The sequence below is a fragment of the Ranitomeya imitator genome, chromosome 8 (genome assembly GCF_032444005.1).
Source record: "Ranitomeya imitator isolate aRanImi1 chromosome 8, aRanImi1.pri, whole genome shotgun sequence".
NCBI classification, from domain to species: domain Eukaryota; kingdom Metazoa; phylum Chordata; class Amphibia; order Anura; family Dendrobatidae; genus Ranitomeya; species Ranitomeya imitator.
The window spans coordinates 118,076,136-118,102,527 of NC_091289.1; the positions used below are offsets into that span (position 1 = coordinate 118,076,136).

The 26,392-nt window shown below is 47.1% G+C and overlaps 1 protein-coding gene across 2 annotated transcripts in view; it reads left to right on the top strand.

The window, feature by feature from the left end:
• LOC138647923 (complement factor H-related protein 4-like) overlaps positions 1-26,392 on the top strand; it is an 804,152-nt gene that overhangs the window by 23,636 nt on the left and 754,124 nt on the right. For both annotated transcript variants that reach the window (XM_069737286.1, XM_069737287.1), the window contains exon 2: positions 23,624-23,809. In XM_069737286.1, the coding sequence (XP_069593387.1) occupies positions 23,624-23,809 (186 nt within the window). The remainder of the gene's footprint in view (positions 1-23,623; positions 23,810-26,392) is intronic.

Here is a 26,392-nt window from a genome sequence, read left to right on the forward strand (position 1 = left end):
AGAGGAAGGTGCAGATGAAAGCGCAGGTTCCTTCATCTGGTGGGGGGGATACTCGTTGGCAACGTCACTGGCACAGAGCCCCTCATAGTACGCAAAAGTGTCGCTGCCGGTGGGAGGCGCCCCGCCGTGCAAACACACCGCCGTACTTTGGGGGGCCCTGTGCCAGTGCCAATGCGAACGAGTGGGCCCCCCCCCCGCTTGCTCAGGATCACAGCACTTGCAAAGTTGAAATACTTACCTCTCCCTGCTCCACTGCCGTGACGTGTTCCACGTTTCCTGGGCCCACTAAATACTTGAACCATCATACCCCACACAACTTTAGCCAAATTACCCCCAATTTCCAATGCCTAACTATTATAATGTAAATTAAGATTGACAAGCTTCAGTACCAAGAATGGATGTTTTTGCCATTAAAATGGGCACTGTAGGTGTTTTCCTGGCCTCCTCTCACTGCCGACTATGCTTTCCCATTGACTTGCATTGGGTTTCGTGTTTCGGTCGATCCCGACCCCCACTTTCCGCGATAATCGGCCGATTTCACTCGACTCGACTTTTGAGATAGTCGGGTTTCGCAAAACCCGACTCAACCCTAAAAAAGTAAAAGTCGCTCAACCCTAATCAACATCACAACAGCTTTCATCTGCCAGGTCCGTATCTGGCCAAAAACGTTTGTCAAAAACAAAAACAGTTTTGGGACAGCGTGGCCATCCGGTGAAAGTAGCACAGTGTGCAATGCCTGAAAAGGTATTGCATAGTAGGAAGAGTGGAGTGTGGCAATTTGTTAACTAAGATCCAAATGATCAGTGCAAAGTTATCTGTTAGAAATGCTCAAAGACCTTTAGTAGAGGGAAGAATCCCCTAAATTTAAATACAACGTGCATGAGTAGACATTTAACCAGCATGTACTTGCAAGCCTGGACCAACTACCAAACATCCCGTACCGTTGGTGCACCTGCTCAGAATGAAGGTAGTCAGCAAAGCTCAAAAAAAGAAGAGAATGTCCAGCTTCACTGAATCTGTAAAAAAGAGTTTTCTTTATTCACAAACTTTAAGCATAGAGGATACAGACTTCAGCACGAACCATATGGGTAAGAATCTCAACGCGTTTCTGGAGGCTAAGCTCCCTTAATCACGGTCCTTCAGCGATTGCAGAATCTTCCCCAGCACCGCCTAATAATCGACGTTGCAACAAGGTGGAACTCAAAACTGCACATACTTCAGAGGCTGTGCGAACAGAGGCGTGCTGTAATGTATTTCTGGGAGGATACACATACACGGGCAGGCAGTTGGATGGCAGACATGGAGTTGTCTAGTGTGCAGTGGTCGAAGCTACAAGACCTCTGTCAAGTCCTTCAGTGTTTTGAGGAATGCACACGGCTGGTAAGTGCAGACGACGCCATCATGAGCATCCCACTAATGCGTTTGCTGATGCAAAGTTTGATGCACATTAAGGAGCAGGCGTCTGCAGCCGAGGAGGAGGGAAGCCTTGATGACAGTCAGCCATTGTCTGCTCAGGGAACTCTCCTGGACAAGGTAGTGGATGAAGAGGAGGAGGAGGAGGATGGGGAGGAATATTTATGGGAGGAGGATGCTTCTCAGGGGGCAATAGAAACTTCTGGCGTTGCAAGGTCAGGTACAGGTTTTTTGTGGTACACAAGTGATGTTGATTTAAAAGAAAGTGCTCCTCAATCCAGCACAAGCAGTGAATTGACACCTGGAACATTGGCCCACATGGCTGAGTATGCCTTGCGTATCCTAAAAAGGGACCCCCGCATTATCAAAATGATGACCGATGATGATTACTGGTTGGCCTGCCTCCTGGATCCACGCTATAAAGGCAAATTGCAAAATATCATGCCACATGAGAACCTTGAGCAAATATTGGCCACCAAACAAGCAACTCTTGTAGACCCCTTGGTTCAGGCATTCCCAGCATACAGCGGCGGTGATGGTTCTCACACGAGCTGTAGGGGGAGAATTGGCAGAGGTGTTAGAGGTGCAAAAATCAGAAGTGGCGTTGGACAGAGGGGTTTTATGACCAGGTTGTGTAGTGATTTCACAATGACCGCAGACACGACAGGAACTGCAGCATCGATTCAAAGTGACAGGAGACAGCATTTGTCCAGTATGGTTACAATTACAAACTATTTTTCCTCCCTTATCGATGTTCTCCCTCACAGGTCATTCCACTTTGATTACTGGGCATCTAAAATAGTCACCTGGTCTGAATTGGCAGAATATGCATTACAGGAGCTCGCTTGCCCAGCTGCTAGTGTGCTATCAGAAAGAGTCTTCAGTGCAGCTGGTTCAATACTGACCGAAAAAAAGGACACGTCTGGCTACCCGAAATGTTGATGATCTAACCTTCATTAAAATGAACCAATCATGGATTTCAAATTATTTTGCCCCACCTTCCCCTGCTGACACGTAGTTTGCCTGAAAAATGTCTTGCTTTTGCCCTCCTCTTAATGACTGCTCCAATTCCTCCATTTGCAGCAGCTGAATGTCCACCATAGGCCATTTTTATACCTCTCTAAATGGTCTGACTCCCCCCACAGGGCAGTGGTCACCACTTGGCACAAGCACCCGTGCGAGTGCCATTTGCCTGTACAGGTGGGTGTGCCCACTTTTGGGCGACGGCACTGGCACAGGGTCCCTCATAATACAATGAAGTGTCTCTGACGGTGGTGGTGCACACCCAACGTCAGACACACCGTCGTAGTATGAGGGGCCCTGTGCCCATGAGAGAGTGTTCCACCCCAGCTCAAACAGTGCTCTACCACTTGCAAAACTTACCTCTCACTGCTCCACCACAAATTAGTCTGTGCTGTTAAATCCTTCAATGGCACTGCCAATACAAATTTGTTGAAATGATAGATGATAGTAAAAGTATACAGGGGCCCTGCCCTCCATTTAGACCAGTTAATACTATGCGTGAACTACCACTGTCTGCTACTCAGCAGAGGAGCCCACCCCTGTACCTAGCTATGCCACCTGTTTATTTAGGAACATTGTTTTGGAAGACATTTAGCCCACTTTACTATTTTGGCCTACTAACTGTGTCAGCCACTCCTTCCAATTGTTCTCCACCAAACAAAACAATGCCGCCTGTGTACTCCTGTTACAAATTTTGAACTGCATTTAGCCTACTTTATCTTTTGGGCCTACTACCTGTGTCTGTCTGTGCCACTCCTTACAGTTGTCCACCACTGCACAAAGCTATGCCACCTGTGTACTCCTGTTACAAATTTTGAACTGCATTTAGCCCACTTTTTTATTTTTGGCCCACTAAGTCTGTCTGCGCCACTCAATACAGCTGTCCTCAGCTGAACAAAGCAATGCTGCCAGTTTACTCCTGTTACCAGTTTTGAACTGGATTTAGCCTACTGACTTTTTTGGGCCTACTAACTGCGTCTGCCCCTCATTACAATTGTCCTCCACCGAACAAAACAATGCCGCCTGTGTACTCCTCTAACAAATTTTGAACTTAATTTAGCCCACTTTTTTATTTTTGGCCCACTAAGTCTGTCTGCGCCACTCAATACAGTTGTCTTCCACTGAACAAAGTAATGCCGCCTGTGTACTCCTGTTTCCAATTTTGAACTGGATTTAGCCTACTTACTTATTTAGGCCTACTAACTGTGTCTGCCTCCCATTACAGTTTTCCCCACTGAACAAAGCAATGCCGCCTGTTTAGTCCTGTCACCAATTTTGAACTGCATTTAGCCTACTTTATTATTTGGGCCTATATCTGTGTTTCCTCCTCATCCTGCCCATTGCCCAGCCACTGCTAGATGAGTCTGCTGGTACATTAACCCAGACCACTACATTCCCCTTGCACTCTACACAGCCAGAATCTGACCCTGCTTAAAGTCAGGTTTCCCTTCCCGCATACTATACCACCTTACACGGGGACAAAGAGGAAGGTGCAGATGAAAGTGCAGGTTCCTTCATCAGGTGGGGGGGCATATTCGTTGGCGATGTCACTGGCACAGGGCCCCTCATAGTACGCAAAAGTGTCTCTGCCGGTGGGAGGCGGCCCCGCCATCAAACACACCGCCGTACTTTGAGGGGCCCTGTGCCAGTGCCAATGCGAACGAGTGCCCCCCCCCCCTGCTTGCTCAGGATCACAGCACTTACAAAGTTGAAATACTTACCTCTCCCTGCTCCACCGCCGTGACGTAGTCCACGTTTCCTGGGACCACGAAAAACTTGAACCAGCCCTACCCCCCACAACTTTAGCCAAATGACCCCCAGTTTTCAATGCCTATCTATTATTATAAAGTAAATTAAGATTGACAAGCTTCAGTAATACGAATTGATGTTTTTGGCAGTAAAATGGGCACTGTAGGTGTTTTCCTGTCCTCCACTCACTGTCGACTTTGATTCCCCATTGACTTGCATTGGGTTTCGTGTTTCGGTCGCCCCCCGACTTTTCGCAATAATCGGCCGATTTCACCCGACTTTTGAGAAAATCGGTTTCGCGAAACCCGACTCAATCCTAAAAAAGTAAAAGTCGCTCAACTCTTCCAATAAGCGCATCCGCCTGTCAACTGAAAATGCTGACAGGCTGCCTCTTATAAAAATGAACAAGGGTTGGATTGGGAAAGACCTCTGTACACCACCAAGTGAAGGCAGCGAAACATAACCTCAAATACTGTACATTCTCTCTTTAGGGAAGGTGTATTCTCATGCACCTCTTCACAACCACACATGGGTATACACTTCCAAATTTGGTCTGTTTGTTGTTATCCTCCTCTTTATCCTCATCCTCATCATCCAGAACCACTAGATGACCAGGGTAAACGTGCACTGTACTGCTATAGGCTGGTGAATTTTGGGCACGGGGCTGTGATGTCACTATTTCATTTTGTAAAAACAGGACCCAACTTTGGGGAATTGGACATGACATTACATGGGGCCTACTTCTTAACTCTAACTCTTGCAATGTGTCCTTTAACTGGCACTCGATGTCCAGGCTGAACGTGCTCTGTACTGTAAATTTTGGGCACGGGGGCTGTGATGGCACTATTTTATTTTGTAAAAACAGGACCCTACTTGGGGAACTGGGTATGACATTACATTGGGCCTTCTTCTTAACCCTGTCTCCTGCAATGTGTTCTTTAACTGACACTCGATGTCCAGGCTGAACGTGCTCTGTACTGTAAATTTTGGGCACGGGGGCTGTGATGGCACTATTTTATTTTGTAAAAACAGGACCCTACTTGGGGAACTGGGTATGACATTACATTGGGCCTTCTTCTTAACCCTGTCTCCTGCAATGTGTTCTTTAACTGACACTCGATGACCAGGGTGAACTTGCTCTGTACGGTGAATTTTTGGGCACGGGGGCTGTGATGGCACTATTTTATTTTGTAAAAACAGAACCCCACTGTTAGGACTGGCGGAACACACCAAATAATAATATTAGAGAATAAGAGGTGTGTTCACAGTCCGGGTTCCACCGTGCAGAGATGACACCTGCAGCTGAGTAATGGCAGATGGACGCTTGCTCACACGTGGGTTAGACCTCACCCAGTGTGAATAGAAGCAAACTCTGTTGTTTCTCAGAGTCGCTGTAAATATGCTGCGCCCTGTAAGCAGTCACTGGGTGCAGCTGAAAGACACTAGTGGGATACCTATGAATCACCCCCACTAAACTGGTGATTGGACTCGCTCTGACCCTCGGTGGCCTTTGAGCCCGCGCCCGAGGACGCCGAGTCAGATGCTGAGTCCAAGCAGGAGTTCCCACTCTACACTGACTGGCTGTCAGGAAAGCACACTGATTGCACTCGGTGCCGTACAGGCTGGCACTGCGAATAGACGCTGAAACGTGTGCTAAGTGTGCAGGTATGGGAAAAGCAGGACTTAGTCCCTGAAACGCCTGCTCACTGCTGATCAGCACTGGCTACAAAGGCAGAGCCTGGAAAGGCAGCAGTTACCAAGCGCACAGTATCAGCTTGAGCCAGACGCTGGAACCGTCGTCTCCGCTGAGCAGGCTCCACTGGGGCTGAAGGAGAATGGGAGACCGCAGCGGACATGGTTTGAGATTCCCCCTTTGCAGTGGCGGGAACTCGACTCCTAACATGGGCACTCTCCTCCCTGGGCCTCGCTATGCTCAAAAGCCACAATGAGCAGCAAAGCCCGAATGTGCTCAACAGGCTCCCAGGTCCTGTCCTCTGGGCCATGACCCTTCCAATCCACCAGATTGAATTTTTTGCCACGTACCACCTTACACCCCATAATGGCATTGACCTCGTATCATCCATGGATGAGCCCGATGTCCCGGCAGATGATTCGGAAAACCTGGACATGTGAACGGGTTTTAGTAGGGACACATGAAAAGGTGTCGGTGATACCTAGGTATGGAGGAAGGTCCAACCGATAGACCATAAGGTTGACTTGTTCCAGGATCTTGAAGGGGTCTATGCAGCGAGGCGCAAACTTAGTGGACTCAACTCGCAGCCTGATGTTACAGGCGGAGAGCCACACTATGTCGCCAGGAGCAAAGGTCGGAGCAGGGCGCCAAGGTACATCAGCAGAAACCCTAATTCTCTCCTTGGAGGCCCGGATGGCATCCTATGTGCGGTCCCAAATGTCACGTGCCTCCACCGCCCAGTCTGCCACCCTAAAAACGATGGATGACATGGGCATGGACACAGGGACACATGGATGCTGGCCGTAGATAAGGAGGAATGGGGTCTGGAATGGGATGGAGTCGGCTATGGCATCGTTCAATGCAAACTTCACCCATGGTAGCAAGGATGCCCAGTCATCCTGCCTGGCTGAGACAAAATGTCGCAGGTATGTGACCAGAGTCTGGTTGGCCCTCTCTACCAATCCATTCATCTCTGGGTGGTACGCAGAAGAGAGATTCAGCTCTATGCTGAGTAAACGACAGAACTCTCTCCAGAAGCGAGATGCAAACTTGGGACCCCGGTCACTGACAATTTTGTCTGGCATGCCATGCAGGTGGAAAACATGTTTAATGAACAGCGACGCCAAGGCCCGTGCAGAAGGTAACCGTGGAAGCGGCACCAAGTGTACCATTTTTGAAAAATGGTCTGTGACTACCCAGATAACAGTGCAGCTACGAGACTTGAGTAAGCCAACCACGAAGTCCATCCCAACCGTCTCCCAGGGCCTGTCTGCCTCCGGCAGGGGGAAAAGTAACCCAGCAGGCCATTGCCGAGGAGACCGATTCTTGGCGCAGGAGAGACACTCCCGAATATAGTCCCTGATGTCACGGGCCATATGCGGCCACCAGTACATCCTCGCCAGAAGTTCAAATGTCCTCTTGGTCCTAAAATGTCCTCCCACCCTGGATGAGTGAGCCCAAGAGAGAACCTCTGGTCACAAATTAGATGGTACAAAAGTCTTGCCTGGGGGCACAGACTCTAGCGAAACCGGAGCCAGAGTTCTCAGGCACTCTGAAGGGACAATAAGCCAAGGCTCCTCCTCCTCCTCTTCTGATGACACAAAGGAGAGAGAGAAGGTCGGCCCGAGTGTTCTTCTCCCCAAAGAGAAAATGGAGGGTAAAGTGGAATCGGGAGAATAACAGGGACCATCTGGCCTGGCGAGAGTTTTCCCACTGGGTGGTTTGTAAATACACCAAATTTTTGTGGTCGGTAAATACTTGGAAGGGGTAGCGAGCCCCCTCCAGAAGATGTATCCACTCCAAAAAGGCCAACTTCATAGCTAGCAGCTCCCTGTCCCAGATGGAATAATTCCTCTCTGTCGGTGTAAAGGTCTTGGAGAAGAAGAAGCAAGGATGCTTCCGACCTTGAGCATCCTTTTGGAAGAGGACGACAGAAGAGGCATCCACCTCCATGATAAATGGTTTATCTATATTGGAGCAATGTAAAATGGGAGCTCCAGCGAAGTGTGACTTGATAGAGAGGAAGGCCTTGGAGACCTCCTCCGACCACAATTTGGGATTAGCTCCCTTCTTGGTGAGGGCAACCAGGGGTGCTACCAAAGTTGAGAGGGGGGGAATGAACTGGCGATAATAGTTGATGAACCCCATAAAGCACTGCACCGCTTTGAGAGAATGGAGTTTCTGCCAGTCCATCACAGCCTGTAGCTTGGCAGGATCCATAGCCAATCCTTGGGCAGAGATGATATAGCCCAGGAAAGGCAAAAACTTCTGCTCAAACACACACTTCTCCAACTTGGCATAGAGAGAGTTTGCCCATAGGAGGTCGAAGGCTTTGCAAATATCTCTCCGGTGGGAGTCTATATCTGGAGAGTAGATGAGAATATCATCCAGATAGACTACAACCTAGTTGGAGAGCATATCCCGTAAGATATCGCTTACAATGTCTTGCAAAATGGCTGGGGCATTACAAAGCCCGAAGGGCATCATCAGGTAATCATAGTGCCCAGCCCTGGTGTTAAAAGCCATCTTCCATTCATCCCCCTCATGAATGCGAATCAGGTTGTAAGCACCCCGCAAATCAAGCTTAGTAAATGCCCTCGCTCCCCGCAACCTATCGAAGTTCTCAGATATCAGGGGCAGAGGGTATTTATTCTTAACAGTGATGACATTAAACCGTTCTTCTTCTGTATAAAGAAGAACCCCGCCCCTGTAGGTGACACTGACTTCCTATTAAATCCTATTGCCAGATTCTCCTAAATGTACTGAGACATTGCCTCCATCTCCGGGAGAGATAACGGGTAGACTTGACCCCGGTTAGGCTCAGCACCAGGCAAGAGGTCAATAGTAAAAACAATGTGTTTCAGCTCACCCGCATGGCGGAATTTTCCATAGTCCAAATGTAATCTGAGCACGGAAAGCTTCTCTGTCCAACGCTGAGGTTAATGAGCAAAAAGAAAAAAAAAAAAAAATCCAGCTCCAGCATGATGCTGAAGTTTAAGAGCGCTTCTAGCGCTCGAAACGCGTCCAGCGAATTGATGTTTGTCTTCATCCTTATTTTGTGATTTATATTTTTGGTAAGCAGCTTTCCAATTTTTAAAAGATATTTAATAAAAAAATTTTGTTTAATTTTACTCCTGGAGCTGGATTTTTTTTTTTCTTTTTGCTCAAGAGGTCAATAGTACAGTCATAGGAGAGGTAAGGCGAAAGGGTCTCCGCAGCCCTCTTGAAGAATACGTCCGCATATGGCCAAAAGTGCTTGCGGAGAAAGGAAAGATCTGCGGGTACTTCAGTTGTAGCAACCTGAATGCACTCCCTCACACATCTACCCTCACAAGATTCACTCCATCCCAGAATTCTCCCTGAGGACCACTCTACATGAGGAGAGTGGTAGCATAGCCATGGTATCCCCAACAGGACCACATCAATTCCCTTGGGAATGACTAGCAGGGAGATAACGCCCTGATGAGATAGAGACATGGATAAAGTAAATGGGATGGTTTGGTGAGTTATCTGTGAGGGCAGTGTCAACCCATTTACTACTCGTACGGTCACAGGTTTGGCTAGCATCACCATGGGTATTGCGTGTCCCTGGGCAAAAGCAGATGACATAAAGTTGCCCTCTGCCCAGAATCCACGCAAAGTTCTAACGTAAGAGTGGATGGACCTATAGTAATTGTCCCCTTGAAGGACAGTTTGGAGGAAAACATTGCCATGCCTTGTGTACCTTCTCCTACAACCACTAGACGCTCACGTTTCCCCGACCGCTGGGATCATCTGGAGGCAAGATGTCCTGATTGCTGGCAAACATGACAGACCTTGAGTGCACGAACAGTCCGGAACGTAGATCCCGCTAGTGACACCTCCATGGCCTCATGTGACTCGGATGCCTGAACCGGAGATTCCAGAGGTTTGGCAAAGATGGGAGCCAGCCGAAACCTCTGCCTACACTGGGCTCACTCCAACATTCGCTCGTTAAAACGGAGGTCGATTCAAGTTGATACAGCTATTAGCTCCTCCAGGGTGGCGGGAATCTCCCTGGTGGCCAAAGCGTCCTTCACATGGTCAGCCAGCCCCCTCCAAAATACAGGGATGAGGGCTTTATCTGGCCACTCCAGCTCAGATGCTAAAGTCCGGAAGTGGATGGCAAAATGGCTGACCATGGATCAATGCTAGCAGTTGGAGCACCGTATCACAGGTGACCCGAGGTCCTAAAAAGACCTGTTTCAGAGTGCTCAGAAACAGTGGATCACTGTGCTCAACATGATCGTCCTGCTCCCACAGCAGCGTAGCCCACTCCAACTCCCTGTCCAACAGAAGGGATATAATGAATCCCACCTTTGCCCATTCTGTGGGAAAACATGCAGCCAGGAGCTCGAGGTGTATCGTGCACTGGCTCATGAATCCCCTACATGACTTGCTATCACCAGAGTATTTATCTGGCAGTGGGAGGTGGGATAAGGTCAGAACAGGGGTGGCAGTGGACAAGCTTGCTGCAGCCACACCAGCTGCCTGAACAGCTACTGTGGTAACATCCACATCTGCCATTGTACGCTCGAGAGGCGCCAACCTGCCCTCCAGCTGCTGGATGTCCTGCTGCAGTCACTGTTCATCCACCATTACTAGCCAGACCCTAGTATAATGTTAGTACTGGAGGAATGTACCAAATAAGCCGGATTACTCACCGGTAATACTCTTTTAGTGAGTCCACGACAGCACCCCACTGGAGAGAGGGATCCGCCCCGCAGGAACAGGAAACCTACCGAGAAATAAAAGGGGGCGGTCCGCCTCTCCTCCTCAGTTTTGATTTCAGAGTACCCGGAGGACCGCCAGTATTAGGCAAATATAATTTATTTCATTTTCAAACTTATTTGCTCATGTATGATTAAAAGAATTTTACTCAATAGTAAGTACTATATTAATATAGGGAGGGATATAAGAGGGTGCTGTCGTGGACTCACTAAAAGAGTATTACCGGTGAGTAATCCGGCTTTTTCCCTTTCGCCACGACAGCACCCCACTGGAGATCTTACAGAGACCATCACCTAGGGGGGGACCACCGTGCTGAGGACAGTCCTGCCAAAGTCTAGGTCAGAAGTTGACGATAGGTCAAGCCTATAGTGATTATAGAATGTAGAGGGATTTGACCAAGTTGCCGCCTTACATATAGTCTCAATTGGGACCTCTCCCCTTTCTGCCCAGGAGGATGCCATAGCTCTGGTAGAGTGCGCTGTTATGCCTTCCGGAGGGTTTTCTTTACTCGTGGAATAGGCCAGTCTGATAGACTCTCTGATCCACCGGGATAACGTGCTTTTCGTTATTCCATGACCCTTCTTGTGACCCTGGAAGGAAATAAACAGAGCCCTACAGGTTCTTTCAATGTACTTTAACACTACTCTTTTAACATCTAGAGTGTGGTACTTTTGTTCTTCAGGAGTGGAAGGATTACTGAAGAAAGAGGGCAAGATTATTTCCTGAGACCTATGGAATGTCTTAGCTACTTTGGGAAGGTAGGAAGGGTCTGGTTTAAGGACTAACTTATCCTGAAAAGTTAGCAGGAAAGGTGGATCTATAGAGAGTGCTTGGATGTCACTGATTCTCCTGGCTGAAGTCAGTGCTACCAAGAGGGCCGTTTTTAGTGATAGGATCTTGATTGGTATTGAATCTATTGGTTCGAATGGAGAGTCTGTTAGGGCTTGTAAAACTAAGTTTAGATCCCAGGGAGGAACTCTAGGTATATTAACTGGATTTATCCGTTCACAGGCTGTAATAAATCGGGATACCCATCTATTCCCCGCAATGTTATGGCCATAGAGAGCTCCTAGTGCTGAAACATGAACTTTTAAAGGTGTTTGCAGTTAAACCTAGTTCTCTCCCTTTTTGAAGAAATTCCAGGATAGACTGTATCGGAATTTCTGACGTGTTTGAAGATGTATGGAATTGTAGGAATTTCTTCCATATTTTTGTGTAAATTTTTGTAGTGGAAGGTTTTCTATTCTGGAGGAGCGTGTTTATCAATCCCTCCAAGAACCCCCTTGATTTTAGCATCTGCATATCAAATTCCAGGCCGTGAGATGTAGACTGTCCACTTGAGGGTGGAAAAACGGACCCTGGAAGAGAAGATTGGGTGTTGAGGGGAGGACCCAAGGATCTGAGACCGACATGGTTTGCAGCCACGAGAACCATGGTCTCTTGGGCCAGAATGGAGCTATTAGTATCACCCTCGCTCCTTCGGTTCTGATTTTGCGAATGACTTGGGGTAGCAGTATGATCGGCGGAAAAGCATATGCTAGACTGAACTGCCAAGGGGCTTGGAGAGCGTCCAGAATGTCCGGATGATCCGCTAGAGATAGGGAGGCAAATTTCCGGATTTTTTTGTTTCTCCTTGTGGCGAAGAGCCCAATTTTTTTTATGTTAGGCCTTCGAAGCCTGTCTGCGGTCCCTCCTTCTACTAGGCCTCCACTGACCTGTCTACTGCTGCCCGTGTACCCCTGGAACCAATTAAAAAGTGCCTACAGCCCAATTTTATTATGTTAGGCCTTCGAAGCCTCTCTGCGGTCCCTTCTTTCTACTACTACTCCACTGACCAGACCAATGCTGCCCGTGTACTCCTGGAACCAATTATAAAGTGCCTACAGCCCAATTTTTTTTATGTTAGGCCTTCGAAGCCTGTCTGCGGTCCGTTCTTTCTACTACTCCTCCACTGACCAGACCAATGCTGCCCGTGTACCCCTGGAACCAATTATAAAGTGCCTACAGCCAAATTTTATTATGTTAGGCCTTCGAAGCCTGTCTGCGGTCCCTTCTTTCTACTACTCCTCCACTGACCAGACCACTGCTGCCCGTGTACCCCTGGAACCTAATTTAAAGTGCCTACAGCCCAATTTTTATTATGTTAGGCCTTCGAAGCCTGTCTGCGGTCCCTCCTTCCACTAGGCCTCCACTGACCTGTCTACTGCTGCCCGTGTACCCCTGGAACCAATTATAAAGTGCCTACAGCCCAATTTTAATATGTTAGGCCTTCGAAGCCTGTCTGCGGTCCCTTCTTTCTACTACTCCTCCACTGACCAGACCAATGCTGCCCGTGTACCCCTGGAACCAATTATAAAGTGCCTACAGCCCAATTTTATAATGTTATGCCTACTATGCCTGTCTGCGGTCCCTCCTTCCACTAGTCCTCCAGTGACCAGTCCACTGCCGCCCGTGTACCCCTGGAACCTATTTCAAAGTGCATACAGCCTACTTTTTTTCTTTAATTTATAATTATGAAGCCCAGATGGACTACGCTGTACCACGGTAAGAGCTACCCAGTTGTCACTTCTTTTGCGAGAAAAGCCATCCCAGCCCTCCACCATCATGTAAAAATCCGCATTGTTCATGCTCTCAGGCTATCTAATAGTAGAAAGGTGCACCTGACAACAGATGCATGGACCAGTAGGCATGTCCACGAAAGGTTACATGTCCATTACATGCATGGTCCACAGGGGACAGCCTACTAAGTCTGTCTGCAGTCCCAAATAGAAATTGTCCTCCGCTTACCACACCAATGCTGCCTGTGTACCCCTGGAACATTTTATAAACTCCATTGACCAAAATTTTGGGTTTAAAGCCTACTACCAGTGTCTGCCGCTCCAAGGTGTTCTCCGGGTTGCCTTTTCTGAGCTTTGATCTTCAGGCTCTCGTTTAGCAGATTTTTTTAAATCTAACTGCAGTGGGGCTAGTACTTGGGTTGGGGCCTACTACCAGTGTCTGCGGCTCCAAGGTGTTCTCCGGGTTGCCTTTTCGGAGCTTTGATCTTCAGGCTCTCGTTTAGTAGTTTTTTTAAATCTAACTGCAGTGGGGCTAGTACTTGGGTTGGGGCTCTCGTTTAGTAGTTGTTGAAAACAACACTGCATGCGGCCTACAAGTTAGGTCAGGGGTGTAGAGACGGTGTGTTCCACTCCAAGGTGTTCCCCAGGTTGCCTCCCCATTGCTTCAATCTTGAGGCTCTTCTTAAGTAGTTGTTGAAAACAACACTGCATTTGGCCTACAAGTTGGGTCTGGGTTGTAGAGATGGTGTCTTCCGCTCCAAGGTGTTCTCCAGGTTGCCTTTCCTGAGCTTCTATCTTCAGGCTCTTGTTAAATAGTTGTTAAATAGAACAACTGCATTTGGCCTACTAGTTGGGTTGGGGCCTACTAACAGAGTCTGCCGCTCCTTGCTGTTCTCCTGGTTTCCTGTCCTGAAATTCCATTTTCAGGCTCTCGTTAAGTAGTTGTTAATGTTAGACTGCATTTGGCCTACTAGTTGGGTTGGGGCCTACTATTGGTGTCTGCCGCTCCTTGCTGTTCTCCTCCACTGAACAAAGCTGTGCCGCCTGTTTACTACTGTTGCCAATTTCGAACTGCATTTAGACTAATTACTGATTTGGGCCTACTCTCTGTGTCAGCCTCTCATTACAGTTGTCCTCCACTGAACAAAGCAATGCCCCCTGGTTAGTCCTCTTACCAATTTTGAACTGCATTTAAACCACTTTATTCTTTGGGCCTATATCTGTGTTTCCTCCTCATCCTGCCAATTGCCCAGCCAGTGATAGATGAGTCTGCTGGTACATTGACCCATAACGCAACATTCCCCGTGCACGCTACACAGAAAGATTGTGACCCTGCTGAAAGTCAGGTTCCTCTTCCCGCATACCATACCACCTTACACGGGGACAAAGAGGAAGGTGCAGATGAAAGTGCAGGTTCCTTCATCAGGTGAGGGGAGGAATACTCGTTGGCGATGTCACTGGCACAGGGCCCCTCATAGTACGCAAAAGTGTCGCTGCCGGTGAGAGGCGCCCCCGCCGTGCAAACACACCGCCGTACTTTGAGGGGCCCTGTGCCAGTGCCAATGCCAACGAGTGGGCCCCCCCTGCTTGCTCAGGATCACAGCACTTGCAAAGTTTAAATACTTACCTTACCTTAACTATTATTATAAGGGAAATTAAGATTGACAAGCTTCATTAAGAAGAATGCATGGTTTTGGCATTAAAATGGGCACTCTAGGTGTTTTCCTGGCCCCCACTCACTGCCGACTATGCTGCCCCATTGACTTGCATTGGGTTTCGTGTTTCGGTCGATCCCGACATTACGTCATAATCGGCCGATTTCACTCGACCCGACTTTTGAGATAGTCGGGTTTTGCGAAACCCGACTCGACTCTAAAAAAGTCAAGGTCGCTCAACCCTAATGGTGACTGCCACACTAGGGCCTTTACCTGAGCTCTGTTGTACTGCCTGTCACCTGAGTAATACACTCCACAGACATCGACACTTTGTGGGACATATCCTGTAATTACTTCATTGTTGCTCAAAACCATGCTAAAATACATTCTGTCTAGTTTGGTAGAATCTAGAAGACGTCCGTAGGCTTGTTCAGATTGGTCAATGGCACTTCTGTCTCTTTTCCTTGAGGAGCCTGCTTCCAAGTAAAATGAGGCTTCTACATGTTCTTGACATGGGTTTCAGGCCCAACAGACTGACCACAACACAGGCCCTCTCTTGCATACACTATATTCCGAATTTAATTCTAATGCTTTTGGTGTCTGGTAGAAACTAATTTACTGACACTGATAATACAGCTCACACATCTCCTTTATTATATTCACCTTACAGCGGCTTCACCCACTATGACAGTTGCTCCATTGGGATCCGATGGCAAAAGTGAACTGTGGACCTTACAAAACGCAGGTTTCACAGCACCTGGTGGACCTATGAAAATGAAAAGAGAGGGCCGCATAATGACATGGCGGTGGACATGGTGGTTGTGGCAGGCAAAGCCCAAAATTCATATGGACCTGTTTGAAATGGCATTGTAAAGTTATGAGGAATATGTATTGCTAATTATCAGGCATGAGGGAGAGCCCTCCCAAATGTAGGAGTAAGAGCTCTACCAAATGTATGATACAGGGCCACTTGAGGGCCCTTAACAAACTCAGGTTTCATGGCACCTGCTTGCACTCTGCAAATTGAAAGCTAGGGTCACATAATGACATGGTGGTGGACATGGAGGTGGTGGCGGGCAAAACCCAAAATCTAGTGGGCATGTTTGAAATGGAATTGTAAAGAGATGGATAATAGGTATTCCACTATCTTGCTATCTATTTGGCATGAGGGATTGACCTCACAAATGTTGGAGTGAGAGCTCTCCCAAATGTATGATACAGGGTCACCTGAGAGTGCCTTTACCAAACTCTGGTGTCACTGTCCCTGCTGCACTTTGCAAATTGTAAGCGAGAACCGCATAATGACGTGGTGGTGGACATGGTGGTGGTGGCAAGCAAAGCCCAAAATTCAAATTTGCATGTTTGAAATGGCATTATAAAGGGATGGGGAATATGTATTCCATTATCTTGCTATCTTTTGGCATGAGGGAGGGACCTCCCAAATGTAGGAGGGAGAGGCCTCAGAAATATTAAAGGAAAAACTGAAGCCAAAACGCACTGTGCAAACATATGCTAAAGAGTAGGTATAATTTATTTTATTTGTTTTTATTTTGCATTATATATGCAGCGCCCCAGAGTCCTGGTCGTTGCAGTAATGTCGCTGTTCCACCAGGGGGAGTGATGTTACGTCTGATGGCACCAAAGGAGTTCACCTTACCAGTTATCACAGCCACACACACACTTCATACTCCAGTCCACCAGGGGGAGCTAAGGGTTCTATCCACTAGGCCACTCTTCACACAGGGTAAAACTGGTGGGTTGGTTAGGAATTTAGTCAGTCGGAGGAGAGGAGAGTTCCTGGCTGGGGACCGACGAGGAAAGGTCTCCAGGTCGAGCTGGCTGGGGTGATCCCTGGTCAGATCCAGACTGAAGTCTGAGGAGAAGAGAAAGAAGGACACGGAGCTGCGCCTGCAACCCATGCGGCAGCATCCTAAGAAAGGACACAAAAGGAATTGTGCTGTAGTGAGTAAGAAAAGAAGTCATAGCAACAGGAGTGAAACATCAGTGGGAGACCAGCTAGAAGCAGGCTGCCTCCATCTGAAGCGCAGATCCGGTTGCCTGAACACTGAGGGAGTAATAGACTCTACGCTTTACTTCAGAGACCGGCAGGGGAGTCAATTCCAAGCTGGCTGTCCGACCTAAACACCTAAGCAGACACGGTGGTAATTGTGGAGGAGGGGCGTCTCTAGGGTCCCTATAAAATAGCCTCAGGCCATCACCGTCATACGGGTTTGTCCTATCCATCTGGGGGACAGAGAGAGAGAAGTAACAACAGAGTGAGGACCTTATGGTAGCTTATGCAAGTAGGGACCTACTACGTTACTGTGCGCAAGGGGAAGGCTACTGATTTCCACCTGGATAAGGGGACTCTGGAATTGCCATCAGACCGGCCGGACCCTGCCTACCCTGTCATCCGGCACTCTGGACTGTGGATGCTGAAGCCTTCAGTAAAGGTAAAGAGACTGCACCCATTGTGTCCTCGTTATTCGCCGTGCCTTACATCATCCACCATCATCATCTACATTTCTGGGAAGCCCTGGGGAAATACTTCATCTGTGGGAAGGTTCACCATCTAGCTGCCATAACATCACCCCAGAGGACCCCTGAGCAGCGTCGGTCACTCTGTCCGAATACCACAGGTGGCGTCACAAACACTACCGTTATCTACGAACTCTGCCTTTTATTGGGCGCTCCTCATAGGGCCACGGTCCGGGTCGGGCCACCGTGACATCTTCACTGAGGGAACTGAAGGACCCGGTACCGAGTACCCCATTGCCCTTACGTTGGGGCGATCCAACTTTTTGGCGTCACAAACAGGATGGACTTAAGCCTGAAAAATCGGGTCATGTGCGCCTAAGAACTGTAAATTGCTTAAAGGCTGTGTATAGCTGGTTACCGCCAAAATTCCCGCCAAAACCGACGCCATTGCAGCATCATGTGGCGTGTTGGAGGAGTGGGGCATGTCATCGTGGGCATAGCATGGAAGAACGGCGCAAAAGTAAAGCCAGCCCTTCACAGATACTACTATGTCCGGGAAATATGCCCATCAACAAAAAAAGTCCGCCTCCTAGCCTGGGATGGTGGGGGACGAAGAAGGAACCGCCCTCTGGAGGAGGAGGAGCAAGAACCGCTGGACGCCATTCGGCAGAACCAGGTTGGCATCATGGCGAGCGGAGGCAGTCCGGAAGAGGGGGAGAACACCCGTTGCTGCTCCAGCCAATGGGAGCCGAGCGGAACACTGCCAGGACACGCAAACCAGAAGGTTCTGGGAGCGGAATTCGATGATCTGTGTCGGCAGCTCCGGAACCTTTGCCAACGTGCAACCGCCGGCCCTGAGAAGCAACCATGCAGCCAGCCGTCCAAGCCCCAGCCTGCGGCAGAGGAGATCGGCACCGGAGACGCCACGGAGGCAGGTAACAACACCGACCCTGCCCCAGTAGCCGAGAGATCCTTGCTACTGGATGTAGATTCACCCCAACCACCAACGCCCGGCCGGGTGTGTAGTCGCTTAGAGTGGAAGAGGCCATGGGAGACTATGAAGACCTCAGACGTTCCGCTGCAGCCCATCAGGCAGAAAGTGGACATCCAGGGAGAGTGGGTGACCTTTAAGTGGACCCGCGCCACCACTAACCTGATCGGGTTCCCTGGGGAGGACCAGCCAGAGGGGGAGAGTATTGCGGTAATCGCCCATGAAGAATACCGCCGGCAGCTGCGTCAGCAGGAGGAGTGGGCTAGGAAGAGGGAGTTCCGACGTCAGGCTGACCGTGAGAGGGACCTGCAGGCCAAAGCAAAGGCTAGGCAGATGGCCGAGGAGGACTGGGGCCCACAGCATTATGGGACCATCGTAACCTTCCGCCTGCAGGGAGGTTGGGGCTTTATAAAGGAGCCCGGCCTCAACCTCGAAGTGTTCGTCAATCGGCGCGATGTGGAGGCACAACTCATAGTAATATAGTAACATAGTAACATAGTTAGTAAGGCCGAAAAGACATTTGTCCATCCAGTTCAGCCTATATTCCATCATAATAAATCCCCAGATCTACGTCCTTCTACAGAACCTAATTGTATGATACAATATTGTTCTGCTCCAGGAAGACATCCAGGCCTCTCTTGAACCCCTCGACTGAGTTCGCCATCACCACCTCCTCAGGCAAGCAATTCCAGATTCTCACTGCCCTAACAGTAAAGAATCCTCTTCTATGTTGGTGGAAAAACCTTCTCTCCTCCAGACGCAAAGAATGCCCCCTTGTGCCCGTCACCTTCCTTGGTATAAACAGATCCTCAGCGAGATATTTGTATTGTCCCCTTATATACTTATACATGGTTATTAGATCGCCCCTCAGTCGTCTTTTTTCTAGACTAAATAATCCTAATTTCGCTAACCTATCTGGGTATTGTAGTTCTCCCATCCCCTTTATTAATTTTGTTGCCCTCCTTTGTACTCTCTCTAGTTCCATTATATCCTTCCTGAGCACCGGTGCCCAAAACTGGACACAGTACTCCATGTGCGGTCTAACTAGGAATTTGTACAGAGGCAGTATAATGCTCTCATCATGTGTATCCAGACCTCTTTTAATGCACCCCATGATCCTGTTTGCCTTGGCAGCTGCTGCCTGGCACTGGCTGCTCCAGGTAAGTTTATCATTAACTAGGATCCCCAAGTCCTTCTCCCTGTCAGATTTACCCAGTGGTTTCCCATTCAGTGTGTAATGGTGACATTGATTCCTTCTTCCCATGTGTATAACCTTACATTTATCATTGTTAAACCTCATCTGCCACCTTTCAGCCCAAGTTTCCAACTTATCCAGATCCATCTGTAGCAGAATACTATCTTCTCTTGTATTAACTGCTTTACATAGTTTTGTATCATCTGCAAATATCGATATTTTACTGTGTAAACCTTCTACCAGATCATTAATGAATATGTTGAAGAGAACAGGTCCCAATACTGACCCCTGCGGTACCCCACTGGTCACAGCGACCCAGTTAGAGACTATACCATTTATAACCACCCTCTGCTTTCTATCACTAAGCCAGTTACTAACCCATTTACACACATTTTCCCCCAGACCAAGCATTCTAATTTTGTGTACCAACCTCTTGTGCGGCACGGTATCAAACGCTTTGGAAAAATCGAGATATACCACGTCCAATGACTCACCGTGGTCCAGCCTATAGCTTACCTCTTCATAAAAACTGATTAGATTGGTTTGACAGGAGCGATTTCTCATAAACCCATGCTGATATGGAGTTAAACAGTTATTCTCATTGAGATAATCCAGAATAACATCCCTCAGAAACCCTTCAAATATTTTACCAACAATAGAGGTTAGACTTACTGGCCTATAGTTTCCAGGTTCACTTTTAGAGCCCTTTTTGAATATTGGCACCACATTTGCTATGCGCCAATCCTGCGGAACAGACCCTGTCGCTATAGAGTCCCTAAAAATAACAAATAATGGTTTATCTATTACATTACTTAGTTCTCTTAGTACTCGTGGGTGTATGCCATCCGGACCCGGAGATTTATCTATTTTAATCTTATTTAGCCGCTTTCGCACCTCTTCTTGGGTTAGATTGGTGACCCTTAATATAGGGTTTTCATTGTTTCTTGGGATTTCACCTAGCATTTCATTTTCCACCGTGAATACCGTGGAGAAGAAGGTGTTTAATATGTTAGCTTTTTCCTCGTCATCTACAACCATTCTTTCCTCACTATTTTTTAAGGGGCCTACATTTTCAGTTTTTATTCTTTTACTATTGATATAGTTGAAGAACAGTTTGGGATTAGTTTTACTCTCCTTAGCAATGTGCTTCTCTGTTTCCTTTTTGGCAGCTTTAATTAGTTTTTTAGATAAAGTATTTTTCTCCCTATAGTTTTTTAGAGCTTCAATGGTGCCATCCTGCCTTAGTAGTGCAAATGCTTTCTTTTTACTGTTAATTGCCTGTCTTACTTCTTTGTTTAGCCACATTGGGTTTTTCCTATTTCTAGTCCTTTTATTCCCACAAGGTATAAACCGCTTACACTGCCTATTTAGGATGTTCTTAAACATTTCCCATTTATTATCTGTATTCTTATTTCTGAGCATATTGTCCCAGTCTACCAGATTAAGGACACCCTACCCTACACAGTCTACCTCATCGAAGGACACCCAGGCCAGGGTTAACATTTAAAGGGATCCCTTTGTTTACCCGGGATCCCTATAGTTTCAAGTTTTGCACAAGTTTTATCATTGTTTCTAAAGACCATTGGAATCATGGATGGTGAATGGTTCACAAACTGTCCGTTGTACATAGTTTGCACCTTCTTAAAGGTGTTCTCTACTGGTTTTACAAGAAAGAAGACTTGGCGAAGAGACTGTCCCTGAGGACTTCGTGAAAGTTTTGCTATTTAAGAGTGATAACTGACTTGTTGATTGTTAGCACTACCTCAGAAAAGACTTGAGTATCCCTCTTAAAGGGAATGTTCATGTGTTGCACCTTGCTAAATGGTAATAATGTCGCCTTCAGAAGCTAGTTTGTATAGAATGTTTTACAGTGTTCAGAATAGGAAATAATTTACATGATGTACTTTAAATAAAATTGAGGTCTTAGGAAGAAAGATGCAGTAGGCCTGTAGGGGTAGACAGATAGTCCTGCATATGAAGAAGAAAGATAAGGAAAATGTTGATTTGCACTTTAAGGGTTAATGATAGTATACCCTTAGAGGGTAATTGCACTTAGCAGATAGAATACCTGTATGGGTAATTACGTTCCATAGTAAGATAGTAATTGTCTCTTTTCTATTTTGCCTTAAAAGGTAATACACACAATGTAAATATGTTCTTGTTTGTAACGTTCAAGTGTTCTCACCTCCCGTAAAGGGGAAGCACTGTTAAATTAATTTGTTTTAAAGCATTTCAAAAATTTTGCACGTCTTTTGCTAACCTGTAATTGTTGTGTTCTTTTCCCAGCCCCGGAGTGCTGGATTTAACGGGGGGGGGGGGGGGGGAGTGCAGCGCCCCAGAGTCCTGGTCGTTGCAATAATGTCATTCTTCCACCAGGGGGAGTGATGTTACGTCTGATGGCACCAAAGGAGTTCACCTTACCAGGTATCACAGCCACACACACACTTCACACTCCAGTCCACCAGGGGGAGCTAAGGGTTCTATCCACTAGGCCACTCCTCACACAGGGTAAAACTGGTGGGTTGGTTAGGAAGTTAGTCAGTCGGAGGAGAGGAGAGTTCCTTGCTGGGGACCGACGAGGAAAGGTCTCCAGGTTCATCAGGCTGGGGTGATCCCTGGTCAGATCCAGACTGAAGTCTGAGGAGGAGAGAAAGAAGGACATGGAGCTGCGCCTGCAACCCATGCGGCAGCATCCTAAGAAAGGACACAAAAGGAATTGTGCTGTAGTCAGTGAGAAAAGAAGTCATAGCAACAGGAGTGAAACATCAGTGGGAGACCAGCTAGAAGCAGGCTGCCTCCATCTGAAGCGCAGATCCGGTGGCCGGAACACTGAGGGAGTAATAGACTCTACGCTTTACTTCAGAGACCGGCAGGGCAGTCAATTCCAAGTTGGCTGTATGACCTAAACACCTAAGCAGACACGGTGGCAATTGTGGAGGAGGGGCGTCTCTAGGGTCCCTATAAAATAGCCTCAGGCCATTACCGTCATACGGGTTTGTCCTATCCATCTGGGGGACAGAGAGAGAGAAGTAACAACAGAGTGAGGACCTTATGGTAGCTTATGCAAGTAGGGACCTACTACGTTACTGTGCGCAAGGGGAAGGCTACTGATTTCCACCTGGATAAGGGGACTCTGGAATTGCCATCAGACCAGCCGGACCCTGCCTACCCTGTCATCCGGCACTCTGGACTGTGGATGCTGAAGCCTTCAGTAAAGGTAAAGAGACTGCACCCATTGTGTCCTCGTTATTCGCCGCACCTCACATCGTCCACCATCATCATCTACATTTCTGGGAAGCCCTGGGGAAATACTTTACCTGTGGGAAGGTACACCATCTAGCTGCCATAACATCACCCCAGCGTACCCCTGAGCAGCATTGGTCACACTGACCGAATACCACAGGTGGCGTCATGAACACTACCGTTATCTATGAACTCTGCATTTTATTGGGCGCCCCTCATAGGGCCACGGTCCGGGTCGGGCCACCATGACATCCTCCCTGAGGGAACTGAAGGACCCGGTACCGAGTACCCCATTGCCCTTACGTGGGGGCGATCCATTTATGTATGTATTTATGAAGGAAAAAATGTTTCTTAGCATCTTTCCCTTTAAAAAATGTTTTGGGTTTGGTAGGTCTTTTTAAAAATCCGTAAAAATGACCCAATTGTCTGACAACATTATTGCCATATACTATATGTGTTTCAGAAAGGCATGCAGGCATCTTATCCATGCTGTTCCCATTTAGTTTTATCTATTTCCCATCCATTTCAGCTTTTTTCTCATGCCCCCAGACCTGTTTGTTGGGTTCAGCAGAAAAATATTGAGATTTCCCATTGACTTGCATTGCATTGGTTATTTGGTATGAATTAACGGATAATAGAAATTATTTTCCTGAATCCCAATATTTCACTATTCGATCATCACTTTTGCTAACCCTTTGTTACCCCAAACTCCTGCAGCTAGCAATGGTTTTTACAGTACACTTATAAATCAATGAAACAATTGAGAAGTGCATTAACATAACATAATACAATTGCGTTGATCTTTATTTCACTTACTTGCATAATTAAGAAAATGTTTTAAATATTTTTTTGAATATCTATGTTCTCTTACTGTAGATCATTGTCAAAAGCCTGACAACATAAAAGAAGCTCAATTACAAGGTGAATGGAATGAAGAAACTTACCCACCTGGTAAGGTTGCAAATTTTGCCTGCCTTCCAGGATACACTCAGGATGGACTCATTAAAATGGCATGTATTGAAGGCACTTGGTGGCAAATTGCTAAAGGCCAATGTAAAAGAGGTATTTGAAATCTAAACTTTTACAGATGTTCAGTGTCTTGGTGATGAAAGTGAATTTATAAACTTAATGACCAATATTTATTACTGATTTTTCACCTACATTTTGTACATATAGTGGCAAAATAATTTCTAATCCACTGTGGGATATATTTTAAACTATTTCCACAACAATTTGGTGATATTTGCGCTAGACAGAGGTCCCCAACGTTTCTGACCTTGAGAGCCACATTCAGCTCTGACAGAGGGCCGTGAGCCACATCCAGCCTTGAGAGAGGGTTGCGAGCCACATTTCAACTCCCGCCCCCTCATAGTAGTGGCAACTAAAGCCCCCATTACAGGCATAATGGTAACCAAAGCTTTTCCACAAAAATCAACCACCCCAAAGCAGTATACAAAGATCCAGTCCAGGGGTTCCTACAATACCCCCCATTCAGTATTCTTCTATAAAGTACTCCCAAGACACTGTCACATCCGGCTTCAAACACCTCCTCTGACAGGTGGTGTCATCTTGTCTCCAGGGTACCATACTTAAATCATCTCAAAACCCCTAAGACCAGTTCATGTGCATCCAGATCTGCTCTTCTGTGCAGGGCTGCTCACAAAATTCTCAATTTTCAGATGTGCTCTTCATACCTGTTTGCTATAACTGGAGCTAATGCACCAAGCTGACAGACAGCCGCGAGCCACAATTCATGGGACCGCGAGCCACATGTGGCTTCCGAGCTACAGGTTGGGGACCCCTGCGCTAGAGTGTAAGGCGGACATGGGCTGCTGCATGTCTACGCTTTAAATTTCTGTATAGATGCTACTTTCTTTTAAATGTGTCACAATTAGTGTTGAGCATTCCGATACTGCAAGTATCGGGTATCGGCCGATATTTGCTGTATCGGAATTCCGATACCGAGTTCCGATATTTCTGTGATATCGGAAATCAGAATCGACGTGTGCGGTGCGTATGGTTCCAAGGGTCTGGAGGAGAGGAAACTCTTCTTCAGGCCCTGGGATCCATATTAATGTAAAAAATAAAGAATAAAAATAAAAAATATGGCTATACTCACCCCTCGGACGAACCCTGGCTGTCACCGCTGCAAGCGTCCGCCTCCGTTCCTGAGAATGTAGGGAGTGAAGGATCTTCGATGACGTTGCGGTCAGGTGAGTGGTCACGTGAGCAGTCAGGTGACCGGTCACCTGACCGCGACGTCATCGAAGGTCCTTCACTCTCTGCAATTCTCAGGAACGGAGGCGGACGCTTGCAGCGGTGACAGCCAGGGTTCGTCCGAGGGGTGAGTATAGCCATATTTTTTATTCTTTACTTTTTACATTAATATGGATCCCAGGGCCTGAAGAAGAGTTTCCTCCAGGGGTCTGTGGGCTGTCCGGGGCTGTGCAGCGCTGTCCATGGCTGTCCGGGGATCTGTCCGGGGCTGTGCAGCGCTGTCCGGGGCTGTGCGGGTGGTGGGTTTGTGTGTGTGTGTTTGTGCAGGCCTCGTCCGATGGGACTACAAGTCCCATCCGGCTATGCCTGCTACAGTGACAGTGATTGACACATTAGCCAATGATGGGACAGTAGTAGTCCCATCATCCGGCTAATGTGTTGAATGTAATAAACAAAAACACATACACACATATACAGTACATACAGTACATACAACATACCATGCATGCAACATACAACATACAATGCATACTACATGCAACATATAGTACATTCAGTACATGCAACATACAGTACATACATTACATACAACATACAGTACACACAGTACATGCAACATATAGCACACACAGTACATACAACATACATTACATACAGTACATACAACCTACAAAACATGCAACAAACAGTATATACAGTACATACAGTACATACAACATACAGACCACACAACACATACAACATATAACATACAGTAAATACAACATACAGAACATGCAACATACACCATACAGTACATACAACATACAGTACATGCAGAACATATAACATACAGTACATGCAGAACATATAACATACAGTACATGCAACATATAGTACATACAACATACATCATACAGTACATACAACATATTTAACATAAAACATACAGTACATACAACATATAGCATACATTATATACAACATACAATACATACAACATATAACATACAGTACATACAGAGCATGCAGCATACAACATACAACATACAATACATACAGTACACACATATAGACATACAGTACATACAACATAGAGTACATACTCATGAATCACCTTGATCCCGAAGCCAATTATCACCTGTACAAAATATTAAAAATAATAAACAAACAATATACTCCCTGATCCGCAAAAATCCATTTAATACGAGTGTCACACGACGATCTCCCGTGGAGAGCTGCCACATCAGCTGATGCGATCGCTCTCCAGGGGCTCCGGGATACTATGACAGAAGGTATCCTTCCGCACTGCATCCTCCGCCGCTGTGAGAAATAGTTCCTACTCTCACTTGTGGCACTGCTGTGATGGAAAATTCCCTCACAGCATTGCCATAAAGTGAGAGTGAACTACATGAACCTCTACAGTGAAGCACTGCAAGAGCGATTGTC